This window comes from Topomyia yanbarensis, chromosome 1, assembly GCF_030247195.1.
Source record: "Topomyia yanbarensis strain Yona2022 chromosome 1, ASM3024719v1, whole genome shotgun sequence".
Classification (NCBI taxonomy): domain Eukaryota; kingdom Metazoa; phylum Arthropoda; class Insecta; order Diptera; family Culicidae; genus Topomyia; species Topomyia yanbarensis.
The window spans coordinates 192,358,186-192,383,630 of NC_080670.1; the positions used below are offsets into that span (position 1 = coordinate 192,358,186).

At 41.7% G+C, this 25,445-nt stretch overlaps 1 protein-coding gene and 1 long non-coding RNA gene across 3 annotated transcripts in view; one reads left to right on the top strand and one right to left on the bottom strand.

Moving 5' to 3' along the window:
* The window catches only part of LOC131685416 (uncharacterized), a 41,977-nt gene extending 40,067 nt beyond the window's left edge, over window positions 1-1,910 (bottom strand). The window contains exons 1-2 of the long non-coding RNA XR_009304796.1: window positions 1,163-1,910; window positions 58-1,101 (exon numbers count right to left, since the gene is read on the bottom strand). This is a non-coding gene — a long non-coding RNA (uncharacterized LOC131685416). The remainder of the gene's footprint in view (window positions 1-57; window positions 1,102-1,162) is intronic.
* LOC131685365 (monocarboxylate transporter 12-like) overlaps window positions 1-25,445 on the top strand; it is a 420,355-nt gene that overhangs the window by 38,772 nt on the left and 356,138 nt on the right. For both annotated transcript variants that reach the window (XM_058969054.1, XM_058969060.1), the window contains exon 3: window positions 804-1,033. In XM_058969054.1, the coding sequence (XP_058825037.1) occupies window positions 804-1,033 (230 nt within the window). The remainder of the gene's footprint in view (window positions 1-803; window positions 1,034-25,445) is intronic.

The window sequence follows — 25,445 nt, forward strand, 5'->3', positions numbered from 1 at the left end:
TCAACGTTTGAGTCTAAATAAAACATTTCCTAGACTAATGTAATTAACGGAACTTACCCACGGACTTAGTTACTAGTTTATAGTAGCTTGAAGCTTCTTCAATTGAGAAATAATCCAATTAGTGCTGCACCTATTATTTTGAAATTATCTCCGGCGCTTCCTTTTGTCAGGCTCCCGGTCGTTACGATGCCATTCCCGATTAAAACGACGGCAATCTCCTTCAAGCAGTGCTGCATCAGCAGAAAACCATTCACTCGACTCTGTTGTTAAAGATAGTACCAAGTGCAAGTTGATAGACTAACCAGGTTAGTAGCGATAGGTATCACTGTCAGTGTCGACCGCCAGACAGTCAACGGGAATTAATACGATATGTTCTCCACTTGGCTTGTGTTCATAGAATCCGTCTTGATTTGCGGTTCGAAGGATGAATTAACCCACCCAAACAGACGAAGCAGCCAAAGGGATCAACTTTTAAATGTTGCTGCTTCGCTTCGAGTCAATGACTCCCAAGTAGTGTGCATGTTTGTAAATGTATATACCTATACCTCTCTCAACCTTGGCAGTCTGTCTTGCCTTTACAGAAGGAGAACACGATGTGAAGGTCCTAGCATGCCAGGCTGCCATTTGGGTGCATAAGTTAGCTTCTGCTGGATTTGCTTTTCCAACTTTCATTTTCTTCTTCGCATCAGGGTAGGCCACCCCCTTCCTTCCACTCCGACTCAAACGATCCGTCCCAATGTTTACGTTTTGTATGTGTATTCAGCTGATGATGATGCAATAATTATTGTCCTCTTTCCTTACAGCGTAACATCCGAGCTGCCGTGTGGTGGTGATCATCGATGCATTTCCGGCCAGGCTGCCCTCAAAGTGTCCACCCTCAGGAGACACTACTATCCGGAGGGCGACTGGGGCTGGGTAATTATACTGGTCGGAATGGTGAGCATCGTGCTGAACCACGGTGTCCAAATTTCCGGTCCCCTGTATCTGCTGCCGGCGGGGGTACGGTTCAAGCAGAGCGTCGTCAACAGTGCAGGTAAGTCGTCCTTTTGTTTTTTTGTTTTGCCAGCAGAAATTTTACAGGTTTTGAGCTGGACTTTTGCTCTGTCAATCGAACACAAAAGAGTTAAACATCAATAAATATAAGATGAAAGTTAAGACTTACCTGGAATACAACGCCAACACACATTTATTTGCAGTAGATGAACTTCTTTCAATCGTAAATTTTATTACTGTTAGACAACGAAGGAGTATCGCAGCAATTGCCAATTCCGGCGTCTCTCTTATTATTATCCCCTATCGAAGCCAGCTGAAAAGACGATACATAAAAGAAGCCAAAGTAAAACCACGTAAGTTCGTTTTTGTTCGGGGTGCGCCAGCCACCCACGTATTTGAAGAATCTCCACCAGACCCAGACTGACACTTATCCAGGCGAGCTTTCAGTTTGGTCGTTATCGGCGAGCTGGGTTGTTCTATTTTTAGGGGCCAGCATTTAGCTACTTTTTTCTTCTTAGGAAAATGTCACTTTAATCGGTACGTGTCAGTGCTTTTGAAATGCTTTCTGGATTGCTTTACTCGGTTCGAATGAGACCGCAATTCGCGTCGTAATCTAGAGGGAATTGCCTGTTATCTGTGGTTTAGGCAAAATCCGAATAGTTTACTGAGAACACCATGAAACAACAAATTTATTTTGTATACAACCTTCATTTTTCCTAATGGAAAAAATGGATGTACCAATTTGCGCTTAGCAGTTCTATTCGTTGAAAGTTGGCGCATGGAGCAATACTTTACCGGATAAGCTCAGAATTGTGATATCCTGTCTAAAGAAAGTGGAAAAGGAGGTACTGGCGACAAACCATTGATAAAGCGCTACCGCATCTTCATGCCTGCGCATAAAGTTGAGATCGACGGTGGGGTTATCGATTTGAATTTGTCATAGTGTAGGTCCTTGCACTAGTGAGCGAAGATTTTGAATAGCAATCGCACTGGACGGGTTAAAATGGCTCTTGGGCGTATTAGAAACCTGAGATCAAAGAAAGAGTTTCCAGCGCTTTCCGGAAAACCATCGACCTCTCGTGACGTTTCAGCTAGAGAGTTTGATGCTTTGCGCCCCTTTGGTGTGCTTACATTGGTTCGTTTTTTCAGTTCGACTTTCGAACAATAATTTAGTGTGTATCTGGAAACGGCACCCTTTTTCTGACTTATTTTATGACTTATTCTCAATTAGGGACAAATTGTCACAAATTTCTCCATCCCCTCTCCCCTATTACGTAACAAATCCCTCGAAAAAAAAAATTTCTTCAGCGAAAGCATGTTACGTAACGATCTAGCTTACTCACCCTACCCCTATGTCACAACTTGTCGTACCCCCACTCCCCCCTAAAAGCGTTGCGTAATTTGTGAATGGTCCCTTATTGTATAGAAAATATGAAGATTTCAGTGCTTCCCTAAGATTTGCACCCTTGGCAGGTTTCAACCCCACCAACAAACTTTTTTTCAGTGCCGAATTGGATTCACTGCTAGTCGAGTCGCTTAGAACGAGGATAGATCTAAGCCATCACAGGTAACGACTAGCACCCAGCGTAAGTTTGTACTGGAGAATGTTGTAAGAATCGGCACAGAATGGTCTGCAATAGTGTGCTGTGTAAAGCTAGCAAATGACATTACTGTAGACAAGTCTTATGGAAAATTATCGCATCTACATGCCCGCTTATAAAGTCGAGATCGATGGTGTGGTTACCGATTCGAGTTTGCCATATGTGGATCTTCTGAAGAACAGAAAGATTTTGAAAGGTAATCGCAGGGGGTGGGAAGATTTTTGTATCGGGTGACCCTTGAAGGGGTTGCTTTGCGTAATTACGTTTTTTTATTCTCCAAAGTTTGTCACAAAATTCGGAGTTCACAGAATCCAGAATCAACTAAGTCAAGAGTCCATAGAATTCCCAGAATCTAGAATCCAGAATCCACAGAATCAACAGAATCCACAAATTTCAGAAACCGTAGAATCCATGAAATTCTGAATCCACAGGACGCAGAATCCACAGAATTCAGTATCTGCAGAATCCAACTTTCACAGTATCCAGAATCTATCACATCATGATTCTGCGGCATTCAGAATCCACAAAATCAGGAATTCGCAGAATTAGTAATCCGCAGAGTCCAGAGCCCACATTTTTTAAGAATCCGCAGTATCCACAAACCATAAAATCCAAAATCCACAGATTTCCATATCCACAAAATCCAACCCAACTCAAAGAGGAACTCCGAATCCATAAAGTTCAGGATCCACAAAATTCAGAATCCATAAAATCCAGGATCCACAAAATCTAGAATTCACGAAATCTAGAATTCACAGAATCCAGTATCCACAAGGTCCGGATTCCATTAAATCTAGTATCCACAGAATCTAGAATCCTTAGAATCCAGATCCACAGACTAGAATCTTGAGTTAACAAAATCCATGATCCGCAAAATCCAGAATCCACAGAATCTGGAATTCAGAATCCACAGAGTCCAGATTTCACCAAATCCAGAATTAAGAATCCACAGAAACCAAAACTCGCAGATTTTAGAATCTACAGTCCAAAATTCACCATTCCATCAGTTCCAGAATCCTCAAGATACAGAGTCCACAGAGACTAGAATTCAGAATCCAGAATTAACAAAATCCAGAATCTAGAATTCAGAATCCACAGAGTCCACCAAAACCAGAATCCCCAAAATCCAGAATTCAGGATTCGCAGCATCCAAACTCCACAGATTTTAGAATTCACGGAACCCAGGATTTACAGAATCAAGAATTCAGAGTTTTTTTTCGAATCAGCATCCATAAACTATAGAGTCTAGAATCCACAGATTTTTAGAATCCACAACATCCAAAATTCATAGAGTCCAGATTCCACCAAATCCAGAACCCACAAAATCTAGAATCTGTAGATTCCAGAATCCACAGAGACTAGAATTCAGCGTCCACGCAAATCAGGATCCACAAAATCCAGAATCAATAGAATCTAAAATTCAGATTACACAGAATTCAAATTTTACCAAATCCAGGATCCACAGAATCCAATCAAGGATCCACAAAGTCCACAATCCACAGAATCCAGTACCCACAGTGTCCAGTTTTCACCAAATTCAGAATCCCAAAAAATTAGAATTCAGGATCCACAGAGACCAAAATCCACAATTTTCAGAATCCAAAATTCAAAGAGTTCAGATTCCACCAAATCCAGAATCCTTTGAATCCAGATCTCAAAAACATAAAAGCGCATAATTTAGTGAGCACTACTGCACTTATAATCTGATCAACACGTTCTCAGGTGCAAACAAGTAAATGCTCTGCCCCACGCCATCGTGAGGTTCCTAGAATTCAGAATCCAGATCCAGAGAGTCCAAATTTCACCACATTCCCAAAATCCAGAATTCAGGACCCACAGCATCCAGAATCCACAGATTTTAGAATTCATGGAATCCAGGATTCATAGAATCAAGAAATTAGTTTTTTTCGAATTAACAGCATCCAGAAACTATAAAGTCCAGAATCCACAGTAATCAGAATTCATAGATTTCAGAACCCACAGAATCCAAAATTCACCGAGTCAAGGTTCCACCAAATCCAGAATCCACAAAATTCAATAGAATCTAGAATTCAGATTTCACAGAGTTCAGATTTCACCAAATCCAGAATCCACAGAATCTAGAATTCTGGAATCCACAGAATCCAGGACCCACTATTTTCAGAATCCAAAATTCACAGAGTCCAGATTCCACCAAGTTCAGAATCCTTAGAATTCAGATTTCGAAAACGGCCCGATGATTTAGTGAACGCTACTGCACTTATAATCTGATCGACACGTTCTCAAGCGCGAACAAGTAAATACGTATTCATCCGTTATTGTGAGGTTCGTAGAATTCAGAATCCACAGAGTCCAGATTTCACCAAATCCAGAATCCCCAAAATCCAGAATTCAGGACCCACAGCATCCAGAATCCACAAATTTTAGAATTCACGGAATTCAGAATTCACAGAATCAAGAATTCACAGTTTTTTCGAATCAATAGCATAATTTCTGGAAAGTCCAGAATCCACAGAAATCAGGATCCACAAAAATTAGAATCCACAGAGACTAGAATTCAGAATCCACAAAACGCTGAATTAATAGATTCTAGAATTTAGATTCCACAGAGTTCAGATTTCACCAAATCCAGAATTCACAGAATCCAGTATCCGCAGTTTCCAGATTCCACCAAATCCAAAATCCCCAAAATCTAGAATTCAGGATCCACAGAATGCAGAATTCACAGTTTTCAGAATCCACAGAATACAAAATTCACAGAGCTCAGACTCCACTAAAACCAGAATCCTTGGAATCCAGATCTCAAAAACACAAAAAAAGCCCCGATGATGTAGTGAACGCTACTGCACTTATAATCTGATCAAGGCGTTCTCAAGTGCGAATAAGTAAATGCTTATTCCCACGTGACCGTGAGGTTTTACCAAATCCAGAATCCCCAAAATCCAGAATTCAGGACCCACAGCATCCAGAATTCACAGATTTTAGAATTCACCGAATCCAGGATTCACAGAATCAAGAATTTAGTTTTGTTTGAATCAGCAGCACCCAGAAACCATAGAGTCCAGAATCCACAGAAACCAGAATCCACAGATTTCAGAATCCAAAATTCACCTAGTCAAGGTTCCACCAAATCCAGAATCAATAGAATCTAGAATTCAGATTCCACAGAGTTCAGATTTCACCAAATCCACAGAATCCAATCCAGGATCCACAAAGTCCAGAATCCACAGAATCTAGAATTCTAGAAACCTCAGAATTCAGTACCCACAGTGTGTAGATTTCACCAAATCCAGAATTCCCAAAATCTAGAATTCAGGATCCATAGAAACTAGAATTCACAGAATGCAAAATTCACAGAGCCAGATTCTACCAAATCCAGAAATCTTAGAATCCAGATTTCAAAAATGCAAAAACGCCCCAATGATTTAGTGAGCGCTATTGCACTTATAAACTGTAAAAGTAAATGCTCATTCTCCCGCCATCGTAAGGGTTCTACGCCAGCACATCTGAACCGGACACTCAGTACCACAATCAGAATCACGCCCCACTGCCTTAAGTAGTGTTTTAATAGAGGACATTTCCCGTCTCGTCAGCAGTCGGAGTGAGTGATTCTGACAGGGAGCGCTCTCTCTCAAAAAAAGAAAATTAATCATACCCTTCAAATAGGCAATGTAAACATGCTATGATTGGAAAGTGATGTACGTAATTTTTTCCGATTTCTTATCTCAAAATTTGGAACGAGCCGAATTTCTGCATCGCTGCTAGCTTCCTGGAATCACCATCTTTTGGTGGATTTTAAGGTGGCGTATGTTTTAGTGAAACGAAACGAACTGTGACAGATAATACCGAAACATGGTTATCATTACAAAATTGATTAAGTTGATTCGTATGACGCTGGATAGGTTCAATTCAAGCGTCAAAACCTTAGCCGGAGAGACATTCGACTCGTTCATGACGTTGAATTGAATAGATTGAAGCAGGGCGATGCACTCTCCAATCTATTGACCAACATAGCACTCGATGGCGCGATACGGCGATCAAATGTACAAAGAAACGGAATCATCTTCACGAGATCTCATACGGTTCTAGGTTTCGCTGACGACATCGACATCGTTGGCGTTGATCGCAGAGTAGTGGGAGAATCGAACTAACTATAAACTCTGAGAGGACAAACTAGCTGGTAGAGAGCGAGGTAGTTCGAACGGGTTTTGGTTTCGAGGTGTAAACTGATGGGAGCAGGTACGAGGTGGTCGACGAATTTATAATTTTTTAAATCTTTGCGACGATGTTTGCCGGCGTGTTGCGACTATGAATAGAACTTTATATTGTTTAAACTGAACAACTAAACTTCCGTAGCCTACGGACGCTCACAAAATTTTATCTACAAAAATCGCTGATACTCCCTGTTGCTTAGTACAGTCATGAGGCATAGCTTGAAAATGAAGGAGTATATTTGTTTGAGTGCAGAACCTTTGTGAATTGCATCCTAATTTTAGATGGTCTGTGGTGGTAAGCATTTAGGCTCTTTCGAAAATGCCGTGTACGCACCAGAATGAGGGTGAGAAAAGCAGAAAGATCAAAAGGCAAGGAAACATAAATCCTTCTGGACATGGTTAGAGCGATTTTCCGAGGGCACCCTTTTTATGCTTTTATGTTTTGCATTTGCATACGCACTAGCACTGAAGTAACGGACAACAGGGTAGAAGCGGTAAACGAAACGGTTTGCAGCGAATACGAAAGGAAACGTTGGTTTTTAATGAGTGTAAGTTGTTGTAAAATATGTTAAAGTAGAGCATGGTAAACGAGAAATTATAATTTGCCTACACTTGCACTTGCCGGAAACAAATAAATTTCTCGTAAGTATAATAACCCATTTTTATTGAAGAGAACTCGGTAAATCATTGACCGTGTTCTGCTGAGAAAAATGCACGTTTACCTCTCATCCGAGTTGGCTGTGAAAAACATCCTAGAATTTAGAATAATTGTCAAAGAAATGTGTCATCCAGACCGGCATTAGACTAACAATGGGCTTCCCAGCTAACAATTCCCAGCCAAATTCTCACGACTCGAATATCGGACACGGGGTTAAACGATGTAACAAATGACCCTGCAAACTAGAGTTTTTATTCACTTTCCGCTCATTTTTCACGTTATTATGTTCCCATACAGAACGAAATACGAACACGGTTGCTCCAGAAGTAAACTACAATCAATCATTGTTAAATAGCCATTACTTCACACAACACAGGTGCCACATTATTTTTCCACCGGCCAGACAAGAAGAAAAAAAAATAGTCCAACCTTTACGAGATCGGGACAAACCGGACCGGAGCGCTGCAAACCCAACTCCAACGAAGAGAAAAAAATACGACGAACTAGGCCACAGCTCCCAATCATTCCGAAGAGTTCACCTTTGCGTCCTTGTCCCATTAAAGTGGACACTCTCACACCACCCACCGACCGGTACGACCAATTGAAAAGGTCATTGGGGTTTTGTTTTGTTCTCGGTTTGTCACAACTTTACCGGAAAGCAAAATTCAACTGTGTGACCCATCCCTCCACCCCCTTAACATCAGGATGGTTGGACAGATCAGAGAGAGAAAAATAGGATTTATGTTCCTGTGGCTGGGTTTGGGAAAGCATGAACGCGACAGAACAGAACGTGTCATATACAGTTGGCCATTTTTGGGCCGGGGGGAGGGGGGGGGGGGTAGTAAAGAGCCGACTTGTAACGTCTATTCATGTGCTTATCCATAAATCAATCCACAACCGTTTAAAAAATATGAATGGGATCGGGAAACGGGGTCAGATTGGCAATAACTCAAATCGGACCCAAAATGAAATATACAACTCTTCAGAACAAATTACCGTGAAAGTGGCATATTCTGCGATCTCTCGGATGACTGGGGCAATATATTCACTGTGCAGTGGTTGTTTTTTGATCCATTTAACTTTTAGCGTATCTATGAAATAAATAAATATACATGAATCGGAACGAACTGTTAACCCGGAATTGTCACCGGGTTATCTGATTTTCATATGCACACCATGTGATCTGAGCAAAATGTCACTAAGAAATGATTATGTCCGTTTGACCGGGCACCGTATTCACCCCGCATGAAATTGATTCAAATGTTGCTTATGTACTGTAAGTTTTGAAATATTTGTTTTAGCTTTCTTAATTTTCTATCTTGCCTTGGTTTTCTCAAATTAATATTTTCCATTTACATATCTATGACTGTTTCGTTTTAACAACTTCTTAATTTATAGTAGCTTTTTGAATTTGTTTGTACCTAATTTTCCGAGTGGTGGCAACATTTAATTTTCAAATATTTTTACATTTTTTCCTCTCGCACGTTGATGGGATTGACGGTATTGTAAACATCATCAAGCCACAATATATTCAATAGAGTTATCTAAATATAAGGACCTTCGTTCTTTTTAGTTTTTATTTGCACCAAGTTCTACTACTAGAGGTTAATTAGTTCTCATGTTAATAATCCACCAAACATTATGACTACTGAGGATTTGATTTATATAAGAAGCCCGCTTCAAGATGTTGATTACAATACGCCTCGATAGTGGTGTGTCGAGGAGGCCGGGAGGGCTGATATGAGCTTTTTGTCTGTTCTATACCTTTCCTCTATTCACCAGCTCATAACCAACAATCAACCAGTAACAAATAGATAATTGAGAAAGGATGTGCTATGTGTGGTGATTGGCTATTCAAGTATTAGTAGTGTTTGAAGTACTAATGTACGTCTCATGTGATGATCATAACTTCAGCTGTATCTTGTACCTATCTAATCTATTACGTCTATCATATATTGTCTTTTATTTCTTCTTTTCGAGTCCTATACTGCCATTCTACACCCGTCTTCAGCTGAATCAACAACGATGGTGATAGTGAACGTCTTAACACTCACACTTTCTCAAACGCGGTCTCAGCGGGAACCTACAAAAATGCCATCGTGCACGCGATTACGAATCGGTCACGTCCGAAAGTCTATCCTTGATCCTAGAAGCCTAGGTCCATGCCTTCAGCTGGACCAATTAAGAAAATACGCCCATACCTATTAGACAACACGTCTCATGGCGACATGACCGGGAACCCTATCGATATAAACGATCCCACTCTCTGCCAGAATTCAAACCGCGCACCGAAAATTTAATATCAGACTCACGGTTCGCGCAACCATTCAAGAACACCCGTTACAAAATCACGTCAGCGCACAAACGTTAGAGCCCCTCGCGATTTTCCAAGCAGCCTACGAACTCGCAAACATGATTACACCCCGGTGATAAGGTGAAAATCTCAGCACTCATAAGCTTACCAACACGATCTCAAGTGTCAACCTACAAACTCCCGCGCTCGCGCAATCATGAATCGGGATCGTCCGGAAGTATCTATCCTCGGTACAAACAATCTAGGTCCTTGTTAATTATTAAAAAAATAATAAAATTGAAAAATAACTCCCATATCCACTAGACAAAACGTTCCATGGCGACATGACCGGAAACTCTAGTGATATGGGGTAACTCTCTCCCTGTCAGAATGTGATCCGTACACCGAAAACTAAAGATCAGAATGACGGTCCGCGAATATATAAATCGCCGCAGGGTTTCAAAATCGAATTTATACACGCGAAGTCACATACACGCGAGCACACGGGACAAACACGTCAACATACGAACGCTTAAGCCCTTCGCGATCATCTACGCACACCTATGCCCGCGATCGCGTAAACTTGATAACACTGCGGCAATTGTGTGAACGTTTTAGTACTTACGAAGTTACAAACGCGATCTCAAACGCCAACCCGCAAATGCGCGATCATGAATCGGTCACGTCCGGAAATCATTAACCTTTATTCTAGCAATTTAGGTCCATACATTCAGTTGGACCAATCAAAAAAAAAATAAAGCTCATATCCACTAGACCACGCGTTCTACGACGACATGATTGGGATCTCTAATGATATGGAAGAACCCACTTCCTTCTGGAATCTGAACCGTACACAAAAAATTAAGTATCAGATTCACGGTCCGCGCGCGATTATTCTAGAACACACGCGAATATGCGAAAGGCACACGGTTATGAAATAGAATTTATGCACGCGAAGTTACACGTTAGCACACGCGACATACAAACGCACACGCGATCGAGCACATTAACGTACAAATATTCGAGCCCTTCGCGATGATACACGCGATTCCGAGTCCCTACGCCCGCACATGCCTGAACCGTACTAAGAATATCACATTCAGAATCACGGCCCGCTACAATTGGCCTATTGCAGTGTTTTATTGGGCGACATTGCCTGTCTCGTCTGCAAATTGTAGTATGTGATTCTGACGGGGAGCCCTTCCGAGAACCTAGCTCTACAGCTCCAGTAGCACAACTATCGAAAAAAAAAAATATTTTTACATTTTTGATTGCCTAATATTTTCTCAAATCTCTGAACTGAATTTTTTTTTCCACATTAGCGCTTGAAGGGCACAAAACCTATAGCTAAATTAACCATGAAGTACGCGTTTCGACTTCGTCTCACTTCTTTTCGCTATAATCATTTTTTTCAACTATTTTTACTAAACTTTTTCGATTTTGTATTCGCTAGTTTTTAGCTCTTTGAACTTAACCTTCTGAGCTTATTTTGAATTTTTCTAACATCTAAATTTTTTTAATCCAACTTTTGAAACTTAACCTTGTATGACTTTATTTTCAACTGTTTAACTTTATTGACTTTTTAATTTTGTTATTTTATCTATCTTTTTAAGCTTGTTTTTTTTTGCAATTTGCTCTTTAAATTATTTTTTTGGTGTTTTTTATTTTGAACTTCTTTAAATGATTTTTAATTTATTTTATTATTGTTTGCCCTTTAAAATCTTCTAACTTTCTACTCTTTTTAGGGCTTTTATCCTTTGTATTGCTTTTTATTGATTTTTTAACTACTATTACCATTCTCGACTTTTTTTAAGAATATTAGAATTTTTAACATTTCTAACTTTTTGAACTTTCAAAATTTTATTGTTTTTGTTTAAACTTTTCCAACTTTTTTGTAATTTTATCGATATTCCAAACAAATTCCCATGGTCTCCAACATGACTCAGCCCAATAAATGCAGTCCGTACCAAATAGCACAAACATGAAAAAACAATAAATGCTCCAAAATTTGGATTTTGTATAGCATCCGGACTGTCCTGTTGTTATGGACTATGGATTACTATGGATTGTTCACCGCCTTTAAGCTACTCAATAGCTCTCTGCTGAGCATAAGTTTAATCTTCTCTGGCATTCGTGCTATATGTCCAGCCCACTATAGTCTACCGTAATTTATCAATACTGCCCATGATCGCAAATCAGTCCCATGAAGATGGAAAATCCCATAAAAAAGCGACAAATATGCGATCATGGGCAATATAGCTCGTGGATCATGAGTCTGAGGCACTTCTCCATTTTTGTTTGTCGACGAGTACTGAACGCAGAATTCTTCTCTCAAACACACCGAGTAATCGATAGTACGCTTCCTTCCACGTCCATGCCTTATGGCCGTACAAAACAACAGGGAGTATCAGTGATTTGTATAGAGCATGTTTTGTGTGCTTCGGAACTTCAGCTGTCTAGGTAAACCATAGAAAGTTCTATTTTCAGTCGCATCGCGCCTTTTTACCTCGCGGCTAAGATCGTTATCACATGTCAATAGTGTTCCAAGATAAATACATTTGTCTGTAACCTTGTACCGCACCCCATTGATGTTCACTTCGGACTGCCTTACTCTCTACCAGCTAGCATGTGCTCGTAGTCAGTCCGACTATCGCAATAGACACAATGGACACGCAAATGCCTCTTAAACTGCTCTGCGATCAACGCCAATGATGCCGTCGTCCTCCAAGGCCCCTGTGAGATCTCGTGATAATAGTTTCGTTCCAGTGCACACCAGATCTTCGTTGAACAATAAATTAGAGATTGTATCACTGTGTTTCAATCCATCTAACGGTACAAACGAGTCGAATGTCTCTCCGGCTATTTTATCGCTTTTTTGTGGCATTCTATCACAGTTAATCTCATTTCACTGAATCGTACGCCGCTTCGAAATCCAAACATAGATGGTGAGTTCGCATGTTGTGTTCCCGGAATTTATCCTGAATTTGTCGTGGGGTGCTTCTCGAAATCCGCTTTAGTATTCGCCGACAAAGGAGTCAGTCATCGGCGCAGTCTGTTAAACAAAACATGAGAGAGTACCTCTTAGGCGGTCGGCACTGAGCTTCGTTGTGCCTCGTTTAATTATTATACTGGAGTTTATGAGGCCATCCAACCAATCCAAACGAATTTCTTCTTCAACCCAGATCATCTCGACCACAGAATGTATTGCTTAGTAGAGCCGATCACTTCTGGCTTTTCAAAACTCGGCCGAGATTCTGTCCTTTTCAACGATTTTCAACTCGCAAATATCATTTCGCATTTCGTCCAGTGTGAGTGAATCCACAGATTGTCCGCCGTCTCAAATCCTCACACTGTGCCTTTTTCCGTGCCAACCACACCTGTACGATCTGTCAAAAGATTGTTAATCGATCGTTATTCGTGACCGGCGTCAGGGTGCTTCCTTTCCTTTTCCTCCCGATGTTGTTGTTGATCATTTTGTAAAACTTCCCCGCATCATATCTCGAACAGTAGTACCCACTTTTCTTACACTGATGTAGTTTTTTAGCTCACCATAGCGTACCATGGTCTGATGTGTAGCCGCTGCAAGCATTCGGCTCGTGGTGTGGTCGTCCTCGTCCGTCGATCTTTGGCATGCAGGGTCGAAGCAGCCGTTCTGTTGGTTTTCTCGTGTGGCTGCTGTGGTTATTGTTACACTAACCGCATCGTGGACCTGTGGATACGCTTAGTTCAGATCGTTTCCACCGATCTTTGATTCGTTCGTCAAGCTTCCTCCATAACACTCTCAGCGGACAGTCGCTGTTTTTATTTCACTAGCTCTCATCAACTTAAAATGAACACCCTTTCTTGCGGGACATCACACAGGACTAGGGGTTTGCAAATCGTGTTTTCATTTTTTTTTGAGCTACCGTTAATTCGGCGTTAGCTTAGTCCTGTCAATAAGTTAGTGCCGGATTCTTATGAGACAAAGTCGAGACGCAAATTCCCGCGTTCGGTTGTTGGTGCCTCTCCATCCTCGAGAGCCTCTTGTATGGTGGCGTTGTTGGGCCGTGGGTGACCTTTCCATCACCGATAGGTGGTGTGGCAGAGCGCTCATTGCGGGAGTGGTTGTGGTGTATCCTAATTTAAATATTGTCGAGGAGATCAACGTCCTTCAATAAGTTTAGGATTATATCATCCCCTACTAGGTCGTAACCCAGGGCGTCGCGGATTAAGGACGGGATACAGTGCCTTACTCATGTGCGGTATTATAGTATGCCCGGTCCGCAGTCTGGAGAGGACTTTTTGTTCTTTTCAGTCGGTTGTGCCATTTTACGAGAAGTCTTTTGATTTTCTACAAATGTGCCAGGGACGCCTACCAATGGCCGATAAAGTTGTTGTTGAGGGCTTCAGCTTCAAAATATCGGATGATGATCGCGACTGGCACCTCCTTGGTATGGGTCCTCCTGGCTCTGCGACCGAGGGTTGCCAGGGTCTCAGCGTGAATGTTCGTCTGTATGCTGCAGTACCCTGGTACCCAGCAAGATGTGGTGAGGGGAGCGGCGTTAATCTCGATGACACCTGGACGAAGGTGTGTCGGGACTGGTCGCGGAGTACCGAGAGGGAATCGGCGCGAAAATCATGGTTGCAGTGTTTGCTGACTTTTGAGACAGGGCCAGGGCGATGGCTTCGGCGGAAAATATCAAACGCTCTGGCGGTAGACGGAGAGATAAGTCTGTTCTGCCGTCGCTGACTCCCGACTCCTACTTCGCCATCCTTCCTGAATCCGTCCGCATAAATGCGGGTGTGGTTCGGGAAACGTCGCTGCACTGCTTGGTTGAAGACGGACCGTGAAACTTCGGGTGATCCTCCGGCCCGAAGGGACTGGGGCAGGGATATGTCAATATGGGGAGGCTTGGTGTTCCAAGGGCGGAGGTATAGTCGGTGCAGTCGGGCGAATTCCGCGACGCTCAGCACGCACCGGGCTAGGGCGATTTTCCACCGGAATGGGAAAACGCCGGCCAGAATGTAGTTTATCCCATCCACATTTTTCTGGCGATCATGATCCCGATCATATATCCGGCAGTGAATCAGCGCTTCGCTTATTGTGAGTGCGGTGTTCCTGTTGCACTTCGGATGCCGGGCACATATGGTTTTCGCAAGTCTTTTGAGGTTGGCGCATTCAGTCTTCACGGAGTCTCCTTTCCATTTTTGTGTCGAACAACTGACTACCTAAAGCTAAGTCGATAATTGATTCCGAGCCGCTTCACTACACTGCTTACGCATTAAAATCTCCGTCAATGACTACCGCTACCCCATCCACCACTTGTTGAAACTACTCTATCGTCCATAGGTGAAGTTGTCTTACTCATCCCATAATTCTGATACTATGTCTTTATATCGCCGGTTATCTTCAATACAAAACTTCCAACTTCTACGCTGTCTTTTGAATACCGTTGATACAACAACACATTTTTGAATGCGTTTTTCTTGTGACGCTATCCTATAGATCGGCTTCGAGTCCCGTCTTAAGGTACGACTAATCTGAAGACGCTTCAAGACTGATATGTTCTGTCGATCAACTAGATCATTTTTCTGTAGCCAATACGTTGTAGTGGAACAGTAAACTGTCAAATTTTTCGCTGATGAATTTCAAGGCGTGTGAAGACGGTCGATCGTATATTTTATCGTATATTTGCTCTAGTAATCGATGATAACTAGCAGATATTCCCTCGTCGGTAATGGATCAAAGAAGTCAAGTGCTACATCAATCATTAGAATCATTAGCTTTGATGTGGTGGTTGACGTTGCATAGGCTTTGGGTGGGACCGCAGCCCGATTAGACCGCATCTTTCGCACCCGATCACTAGTCTTTGTCCATCAAAGACCACCAAACACGTTCTAACAATCTACGCCTCATAACCGATTCCTAGGGATGTCTTTCGTGAGCCAATTTTAGTATACGGCATCGCAACTTAGAGGGTGCGATCATCTTGATTCCTCTGCCTAAAATGTCACCAACAATTCCTAACTCATCCTGGAATTCGAGATTCGGGTTTTGTTGCGTCCGCTAGAACAGAACTAAATTCATAAATTCATTCGTTTCACCCTTCCGCCCACTTGGCATGTGAATGACTCGCTTGCTCGCTGACAAGAAAAAAGCACATTTCCAATTCACGCTAACCATCCAGCTGTACACACTGCGTTACATAGCGGTACTTTCTGAGCCCTTGCCCAACCGGAATGACATTTGCTGCGCTTATTGTTTGCCCCACTGATCAGCTGTTCACAAGTTTTCCAAAGAACAGCTGATCAACCAAGTAAACAAAGAGCGCAGCAAATGTCATTCCGGTTGCGCAAGGGCTCGGAAAGTACCGCTATATAACACGGCGTGTTTCGCCTGATAGCGCTATCAAAGTTGGCCGAGAAAATACGAGAGAGCGAGAGTAAACAAGTGCACCGTCACTACCTATGAGCGCCCGACATCACCATCAACATCATCACACGAACTGAATAATGACGGCATGAGTTGCAGTGGCGCCAGTTTTGTTGAATGTTCGACAGCGATTATTTCAGAACTTTTGCTATTTCGAGGACAGCGAAGAGTAACATTGACAGGTGACACTTGGGGTTTGTATGTATATGATTTATGGACTCCCAAACGGCTTAACCGATTGCGCGTCCGCGTGATGACTCCAGAACTTTCAGGTCAGCTCGTAGTGCATATAAGAAATTCTTAGATCTGCAGAACGGGCTGGCTGGCAAAGCCTATGCACTAATGTATCTAGTCTGAACGAGGCTAGCAGGTTAAATAAAATTCTCTCCAAATCGAATGATTTTCAGATGAACTCCTTAAAAATCAGAGACGGTGTTTATGTGACGGACGAAAAAGGTGTTCTTAATTGTCTCTTCGACACACACTTTCCAGGTTGTATCGATCCGGAGTTGAACAATGTTCACAGATCTCATTCTGGTGATTCGGGCTCGCGAGCGTTCGCACGCACATTGGTTTCCACTGAATCGGTTAAGTGGGCAGTTGACAGCTTCGCTCCATACAAATCACCCAGAAAAGATGGAATACTTCCCGTGTTACTGCAAAAGGGATTTGATATTCTTAAACATGTCTTGAAAAAGATTTTGCTTTCCAGTTTTGCTACCGGGTATATCCCGAAAGCATAGCGAGAAATAACTGTTAGATTTATTCCCAAAGGGGGGCGCTCAAGCTATGAAGAAGCCAAGAGTTTTAGGCCTATCAGCTTAAGTTCTTTTCTTCTGAAAGCTTTGGAACGGATAATCGATCATCACATCAGGAACGTTAGTTTAGTTGAATATCCACTGCACAAAATGCAACATGCATATCAGTGTGGGAAATCCACTATCACTCTGCTTCACGATGTTGTCTACAACATTGAGAAAGCCTTCTCGCTCAAGCAATCTAGCTTGGGTGTATTCCTAGATATTGAGGGTGCTTTTGACAATGTGTCCTTCCAGTCTATTCTGGAAGCGACGCGCGGTCATGGGATACCTGCATGTATCTCAGGTTGGATAAACGCAATGCTTAGTAATCGCATACTTTGCTCGTCACTGCGACAGGCTGAGATACGGAAGTTGAGTATTTGCGGTTGTCCTCAGGGCGGCGTTCTGTCACCTTTGTTATGGAACTTAGTAGCTGACGGCTTGTTGAAGAAACTCAATGAGCTTGGATTTCCAACCTACGGGTTTGCTGACGATTACCAAATACTAATTACTGGATTTTGCATCGGAACAATCTTTGACTTAATGCAACAGGCATTAAGAGCTGTCGAACAGTGGTGTCGACAAGTTAAACTATCAGTTAACCCAAGCAAAACTTCAATGGTTCTTTTCACGAAGAAGCGAATTACAACCGGGGTTCGTCTCTTGCAGTTCTTTGATTCTGAGCTACTGTGTGCAGATCAAGTCAAATACGTTGGAGTCATATTGGATTCCAAACTGAATTGGTCTGCTCACATTGAGTTCAGAGTCAAGAAAGCGTGCATGGCCTTCGGGCAGTGCAGACGAACTTTTGGAAAGACCTGGGGTCTCAAACCTAAATACATCTCTTGGATTTACACGACAATTGTACGTCCAATACTGTCATACGGATGTATTGTGTGGTGGCAGAGGGGAGAGGTGGTGACAGTCCAGTCAAAGCTAAACCATCTGCAAAGAATGGCGCTCATGGCGTTGACTGGTGCTTTCACTACGACTCCGACTGCTGCTCTTTAGGCACTTCTAAATATTAAACCATTACACATACACCTCAAACAAGAAGCACTATCATGTGCATACAGACTGCAGGTTACTGGGCTTTGGAACAGTAATCATGTTGATCTTGCTACCAGTCATACACGATTGTGGTCACAAATGCTTACATGGGGTGAAGATATTCTTGCTCCCAGCGATATTACACTCACTTGTAGTTTTCCTTACAGGACATGCCATGTGAAGATTCCCTCTCGAGAGGAGTGGTTGTCTGGCTATATGGAAAGACAACAACAAACGCAAGTGGTTTGTTACACTGACGGTTCTCTGATGGAGGGACGTGCTGGTGCTGGTGTCTACTGTCGTGAAATGAGATTAGAACAATCTCACTCACTAGGTAGATACTGTACTGTATTCCAAGCGGAAATCTTTGCGATTATGTGCGGGGTGCAATCGGCCCTTCAACTGAGTTGGTCCGGCAGAGTTATAAACTTCTGCTCCGATAGTCAGGCTGCAATCAAGGCCCTTAGCTCAGACAAATCCCAGTCCAAGCTAGTGATCGCGTGCCGAACCCAAATCGAAGAACTAAGCATTGTCAACACTATCTACCTTGTCTGGGTGCCCGGATATTCCGGTATTACTGGAAATGAATGGGCTGACGAATTAGCCAGGGCAGGTTCAGCGATTGACTTCGTTGGTCCTGAGCCCGCGCTGCCAATTTCGACAAGTTGGATAAGGGAAAAAATACGGTCCTGGGCTTCGTCCGAGCACCGCAATTATTGGAGAAATCTACAAACGTGTCGCCAAACAAAGGCGTTTCTAGAAAACCATGCCCAGTGGCTTCGAAAAATCTCTTACATTTTTCGAAGCTCCACTGCGGCATGCTGACCAGGGCTTTAACCGGCCACTGCAAACTCAATTATCACATGGCAACAATTCAGCGCGCTGAGTCTTTTTCATGTGATCTTTGTGAATCCGACTACGGAACCTCATATCATCTGATATGCCGTCCTTATATAGACGAAACCATGTTTGGACGACTGAAACTCAAAGACATACTAAAGATTCTTATCCAGGTAAAGAGCTTTAGGCTTATTCGCAGGAAAGTTGAACTACTTGTGAGTTTAACTTACCTGTTGTTTATTTTTGTTTTGTGCTGTTATTTTTCCCACCCTTCCAATTCTACTTCTTCACACCTCCTTGTCCTGTCTCTCCGGCACGGCAAGGCACAAATCCCCGACTATGTACGGGGAACGTGCCATTTGAGCCAATATATTCTGATTCCTGATCCTAGCTGAAGATATTGTGTTCTACAAACGGAGCTATACGGGAGGTGTGATGAGGATGACGAGAGGCTACATAATTGGAATAGCGTCCCAATTAACGTAGTTCCACATGGCGGCTTCAGGAAGTATCTACAACGGTTCGGTTACGCTACTTCACGTGGACTTCGGCTGCCCTAGATTGGCGGAAGCGTGAGACAAGTTGCCGGCTCTAAGCGTAGAGCATGTCGTAGAAAAGATGTAAGATAAAGATAAAAGAACGTGGAACACCGTCAGTAGAGTAGTACAGCGCAGATAAGTACATTCACTCGTAGAATGTATCATTTCGATGATCGCTTCGATTCTACGAAACCACTGCACAACCAATCTAACGCAAGCTAGTTTCCTCTGCTGAATATATGTAATCTGGTAACCTCAGAAATAACAGGACTAGACGGACGAATGTGGGACTGGACTCAACTATGCTTAGCTCAGTGCAATGCAAGTGACCCAACTTTTTTGACAGGTAATTAGAATTAATTAGCTTGTTTGGCCTCATTGACGAGAATTCAGGCACTGCTAAACAAAATATAATGGATTTTCACAATATGTAACACCCCTTACCACCGCAGCTAAATTTAATTTTTTGGTTTATTTGCATTTAAGCGCTTCTACAGATATAGGATAACCTAGTAAAATACTTCCCTAAAACTATGACTGAACTTGCATCGAAGACACATCTCGAATGGCAAAATGTATAAAAACACCACATATCATATACAGAAGAAGAACAGTTGTCATTTTAAAATTAGCAATTTGGAGTTTTCTGGTAAAACTAGTAATATAACAGCAAATCATGTACACCCTAGAGTCTTACACAGTAAAACATAGTTATATTTACTTATTTTTTTTTTACAAACGTAACCGCACTAAGAAAAATTCTGGGTCGTCTAAAATGAAAAGATTGAAAACGAATTTAATGTAAATGGTTCTTGAAACTCTATCATTGTCATTCATTCGTTTTCATTCGATTCAACAAAGCTTCAGGATATTCCTTGAATTTAACCTACTAGAAAAAAGCCACACATAAACTTGTAAAAAGTTCTGCCCCAACAGAACTGCCTAACAGTTTCGTTTTTTTCTTTCTCCTAAATACTAGAAATATAATCTAAACAGTAAAAAAGGAGAAAATTTAATGGTACTTTTCTAAGCGAATGCCCGATAGCTATTGATTCTTAATTTTGCTGTGATCTTGATCTCTAGTTATTGTTAGGCTTATTGGTTGGAACTGCTACATACATCTAGTATCGAATTTTGTTCTAGCAATTTTCGTAAAATTTGGTGTAACTGCAACTACAATTGCGGTGGCGGCGGTGTGCTTTTCTGGTATGTTTGTACGTGTGCTTGGTTTTTGTTTGTTTTTTTTTGTCTTAGGTTGTTCATCCTATATTTTAAAACGATGCGTGTGGAGCTTCTCGCAGTGGATCTCTATTTTGTTATGGTATTAATGGTTATCGGTTATGACTAGAAGAGAACTTTTGCTGATGCTGTGATTATGAAATAGGGACACTGCTATTTTTTGTTTCTAATTTATCCGTAGTACAATCATGTTTTGTATGTAGTGTTTCTGGTTTTATTTGACAGATTAGGCGCCGTTTCTTCCGTCTTTGAAGAGTTCCTTTATTATGGATACACCGAGTACGCGTTGTTGCTGCTGCTGATGCCTAAATTAATTGTTTTTCACATGAGCTAGGCGTTGCTAAGCAAATGGAATGAATCCGTCGATAGTGTAAGGTAGCACATGTTTGCTTCGATTAAATGTAAATTGTCCAACACTCTACGGTCGCACATCGCTGCGAAGCGGTTGTGTTCTTTGATGTCTCAAAACTAATTGCTGTGAGGTGCTCGTTTGAATATACATGTATCTTGTTTAACAGTGTCTACTGTGTCGTAGCGTTCGAGAGTGGTGAGACAGAGAAAGAAAACAACGCGAGCACATTTCTGAACTGATCGATTACAGTTTAGATTCGCTGATAACGGTAACATGTGAAAATAGATGTCGATGTGGTCAGTCAGTGTTGCCAAATGTACATAATCAACTAGAAAACAGTTTTAGTACAGTTTGTGATTTACTGGTTTTAAGAAGCGTTTGAATACGAAAGTGTCGCGTCAAATTTACTTTGACAATCAATCTGACAGTTTGAGAAATAAACAGTTACATTTACACTACTGAAGTTTCTTTTGAAGAGTTTTTGACACCGATCAGTCGTTCCAACTAGCGAATTAAATTCGTTAGTTGGGCAGAAGGTGTGGTCCAACCAGTGAATCACGGCTGTATTCCGAACTTTGAAAATCTAGCATGAATGATTACTGGATTCAGACATCTAAGTATTTTAGAATTTATAATTTCAGTAATTCATCAATGTATCCATAATTCTATAATGTCACGATATCACGAATTTTTAAATCCAAGAATTGTATTGTTTGGTTTTTCTAGTACTCATTCTAGATTCTAAGAAGAATTCGCACTCTTTGAATTTAGAATAATTCTTAGAATACCTAAACAATCAACAGATCCAATAATCAAAGAATTCAGCAATCCATGAGTCAATAGACGTAGGAATCTAGGACTGCAAAGCAAGGAATTCGCAAACCTTTTAAATCTATATTTTAAGCAATCGATTTAAGAATTTTAAGCATTTTAAAGAATCGAATTCTGGATTGCAAACTGGGTTATCGGACTTGTGAGAATCTCGAACGCCATGTATTCAAAGATCGAATCTTTCAAAAATACAGGAAACCAGAACATGAATCGTCAAAGAGGAATTGATCCAAGAAGTAAGTTGTTGTGATTCTTGATTTATCTTGGACTTTTTTAGATCTGCACTTTCAGGGATTGATTCCAGAGTTCACAAATCTATACATCCACGAAACGAGAAATTGAACGATTCAACACCTTGAAGTATTCAGTATAGGAAGCTGGGTTCTTATAATACTGAATTAATTCGATCATGGAAGAAACGAGCAATTCTTGAATCAAATGTATCCAAAAATTCAGGAGTCAGCATATGTTGGAATCCAGCACGTTCAAAGCGAGAAATGAATTTAACCATGAATTTGGGTATGCAGAGGTACGTTTCATGGATCCAGTAATTGAAAATGCACGACTCCAGGAATTTCGAGATCCAATAAACGACAAATTCGGGATTCCAAGCCGGTATTCCAAATTACAGAAGCCAACAACTTCGAGGACAATAAAACTAAGGAATGAATTTCTAAAATATATCCAAAATTGGTTCAAGAACACATACATGGGCATCTAAGCCGGATTAATGGATCCTGCGTGCATTTCTACGTGGGAAAATGAGAAATTCTCAAATGCTGAAAAGGTGAGTCAGAGTCAATGAATGAATCAATTTACCAAGGAATACCGATATCTCTAAAATCTACAAAACCATTATTCAGAAACGTAGGAATTCAAGAATCTAAGGATTCAAGGTTCCAAACCAAATTCTTGGATTCTTGCTTTCTGAAGATCAATTTTAGCATGAACCTTTGATACAGAACCCCTTCCTTACTCTACGTGGTCCGGACTGGGTTATGAAGAAACTTAGTGAAAATCCCCAGTGACCATCCTAGGTGAGATCTTTGGTTGTATACTGACAGGAAAATGGCGCCCTATCTACCTGGTTTAGTGCAAACCCTGCAAGCCACTCAAAAACAACATAAACTGCTCAGGAGGAACGACAAGAATATTGAAATGGAAACAATTGGCTCAAACCTCACCCAAGTTTTATGAATGGCTATAAAACTACCATGAAACCTCAATTGTTACTAGGGCAATGCGATGTAAGCGGATCAACGATTGGAAATTTGGAACATGCTGTAAGTCGCTCATCTTTATCGGAAACACCCGTATATAAGTTTCGTTTTCCATCAACGGCAGTCCACGTCGCCAAGATGGCGCTCTTTTGAAAAATCTGCGTCAGTCATGAAGGCGAACAGTAAAACGGAGTCGTTGATAAGTTCGCTAGTTCAGTAGCGAAATGTTCACAGCGGATACCGTCCTCGTACGTACAAATCGCCTACCGTACCGATAGTCCTCTACGGGCACGAAACTTTGACAGTGGCCAAAGAGGACCTGTAAACAGTCGGAGCTTTCGAACGGCGGAAGCTAAGAACTATCTACAGCGATGCACAGAAGAATGGACTCTGGAAAGGGAGGATGAACCGCGTACTGGCATGGTTCTTCTGGAAACCCAATATCTAGAAAGTGGCCAAAGCTGGACGGGTAAGATAGACGGATCAGTCAGACAACCACGGTACCTGATGAGTACAAGAGTACGAAGAAGAATACGGTGAGGACCAATTCGAGCTGAACTTGGAAAGTATCGGATATTTGCGATGTTGACGATAGGTGGACATGGATCGGGTGCATTGGATAAATATTGTCGAAAAGATTATTGAGATTATGTGATCACTTCTAGAATCTAGAAATTGAGGAGCAGAGGTTCGCGACTTAAGGAATCCAATACTCAAGAATAGAGGAATTCAGTAATCAATTATTCTAGCTATGTTTCGAAAATCAAGACTACAAAAATCTCATATAAATGGTGGAGGAATTCAGACATCTCAAACATTTGGAAATACAATAAAAAATTCAAGAGCTCATAAACTTGGAATTCGGGATCCATAAATTTGGAGAAGTATTTGGGATCCTTGGAATCGTAAACTTCTCTAGTCGTGTGGATGAATCGAAGAATTCGGGAATCAAAAAATTTACAAATTCCATTTTTAACAAAAGCAGGACTTCAAAACCCGAGCAGGAATTGATCAAGAAACTAGAAAATCGTGATCTTACCAAATTTACAGTTTTAGGGATTGATTCCAGAATCTCTGAACCTACAAATTCTAGAAATTTGGTGATCCCTGAATCAAGAAACTTTGGATTCCTTAAACTGAATACAGGTATATGCCGAAAGGAGGTTCACTCGTTAATGCGACCTCTCGAGTGTGGCCCTAATGACTTCAAAGATATCCACAGAAACTCAACGGAAGTTCTACACCGCTAAAAGCAGTTCACGGAGCTTGTGCAGAATTGTGGGAACTTCAGTTAAGCTCAAGGAACCTCGGTGCAGTCCAACGGCTAGCTCAAGGAATGTCCTTCAAGGTTGACGGGTGTTCTGAAATGGTTCAGGGTATGCAAACTGCAGAGATATCCCGAAAACCTTAGACAGTTTCGTCGAAACTAAGCTCAGCTGTACAATGTTCAGGGAAGTGCAATAGATTTCAAAGATTTGCCGTCGATCTCTACTGACTTCAGGGAAGTCTTTTGAGCTTTGCGAGAAGCACTACAATAATAAAAAGGTCGTACGGAATTCAGGAAAATCTTACACACTTCGGATAATTTCTTTGACCTCAGGTAATTTCTATGAACTGCAGAAGGTGTTTTCGAGCCTTGGGGCATATTCAATCAAACTCTAGGTAGTTATGCAAACTTTAAAAATTATTTTGTGCCTTTCAAGGAAACTGATCCTGAACTGTCAGGGAAATCTTAAGTGCTAGAAGCTTCTAGAACGGCCAACAAAATCCCAGGAAGTCAATTTTCAGAAAGTATCTCGAACTTCAGGGGAATTGCTGGGCGCTTCTAGGAAATTCTTTGGACTACTTACTAAGCAATTTTACCTACTCCAGCGAAGTGCTTTGGAATGTCGGCATGGCCCATAAACTCAGCTTCGGTACCGACCGTTACCACCGTTACTACAATTGGGAAGAAAACTATGGATCGGAATAACACGGCAAAGGCCCATGCAACGTTGAAAGGACTACGATTGGAAGCTTGGAAGCTGGAACTGCTAGTTACTTGGCTTTCCCCGGATTCGACCAAATCCTACACGATGAGCTGCGAACTCGAAACTTCAAGGTCGTAGCATTGCAGGAACTGCGCTAGACGGGACAGAAAATGGGGAAAAGCGGGCCTTACAGAGTACTAAGAATCGACTTTATAGTGCTGAGTAAGCTGCGCCAATGCGTGATCAAGTTGCAGACGATCTGCTGAAAGGATGTGTATAGTGTGGCTCAAAGGTCTTTTCTTCAACTACAGTATCATCAACGCGCACTGTTCTCATGAAGCGACATATGACGACAACAGCTTGAGCGGGTCTATTACGGTTGCCAGCGGCGGAATATTAAGCTCGTCGTCAGCGACATGGGCTCGAAGACAGACCAGGATGCAATGTATAAACC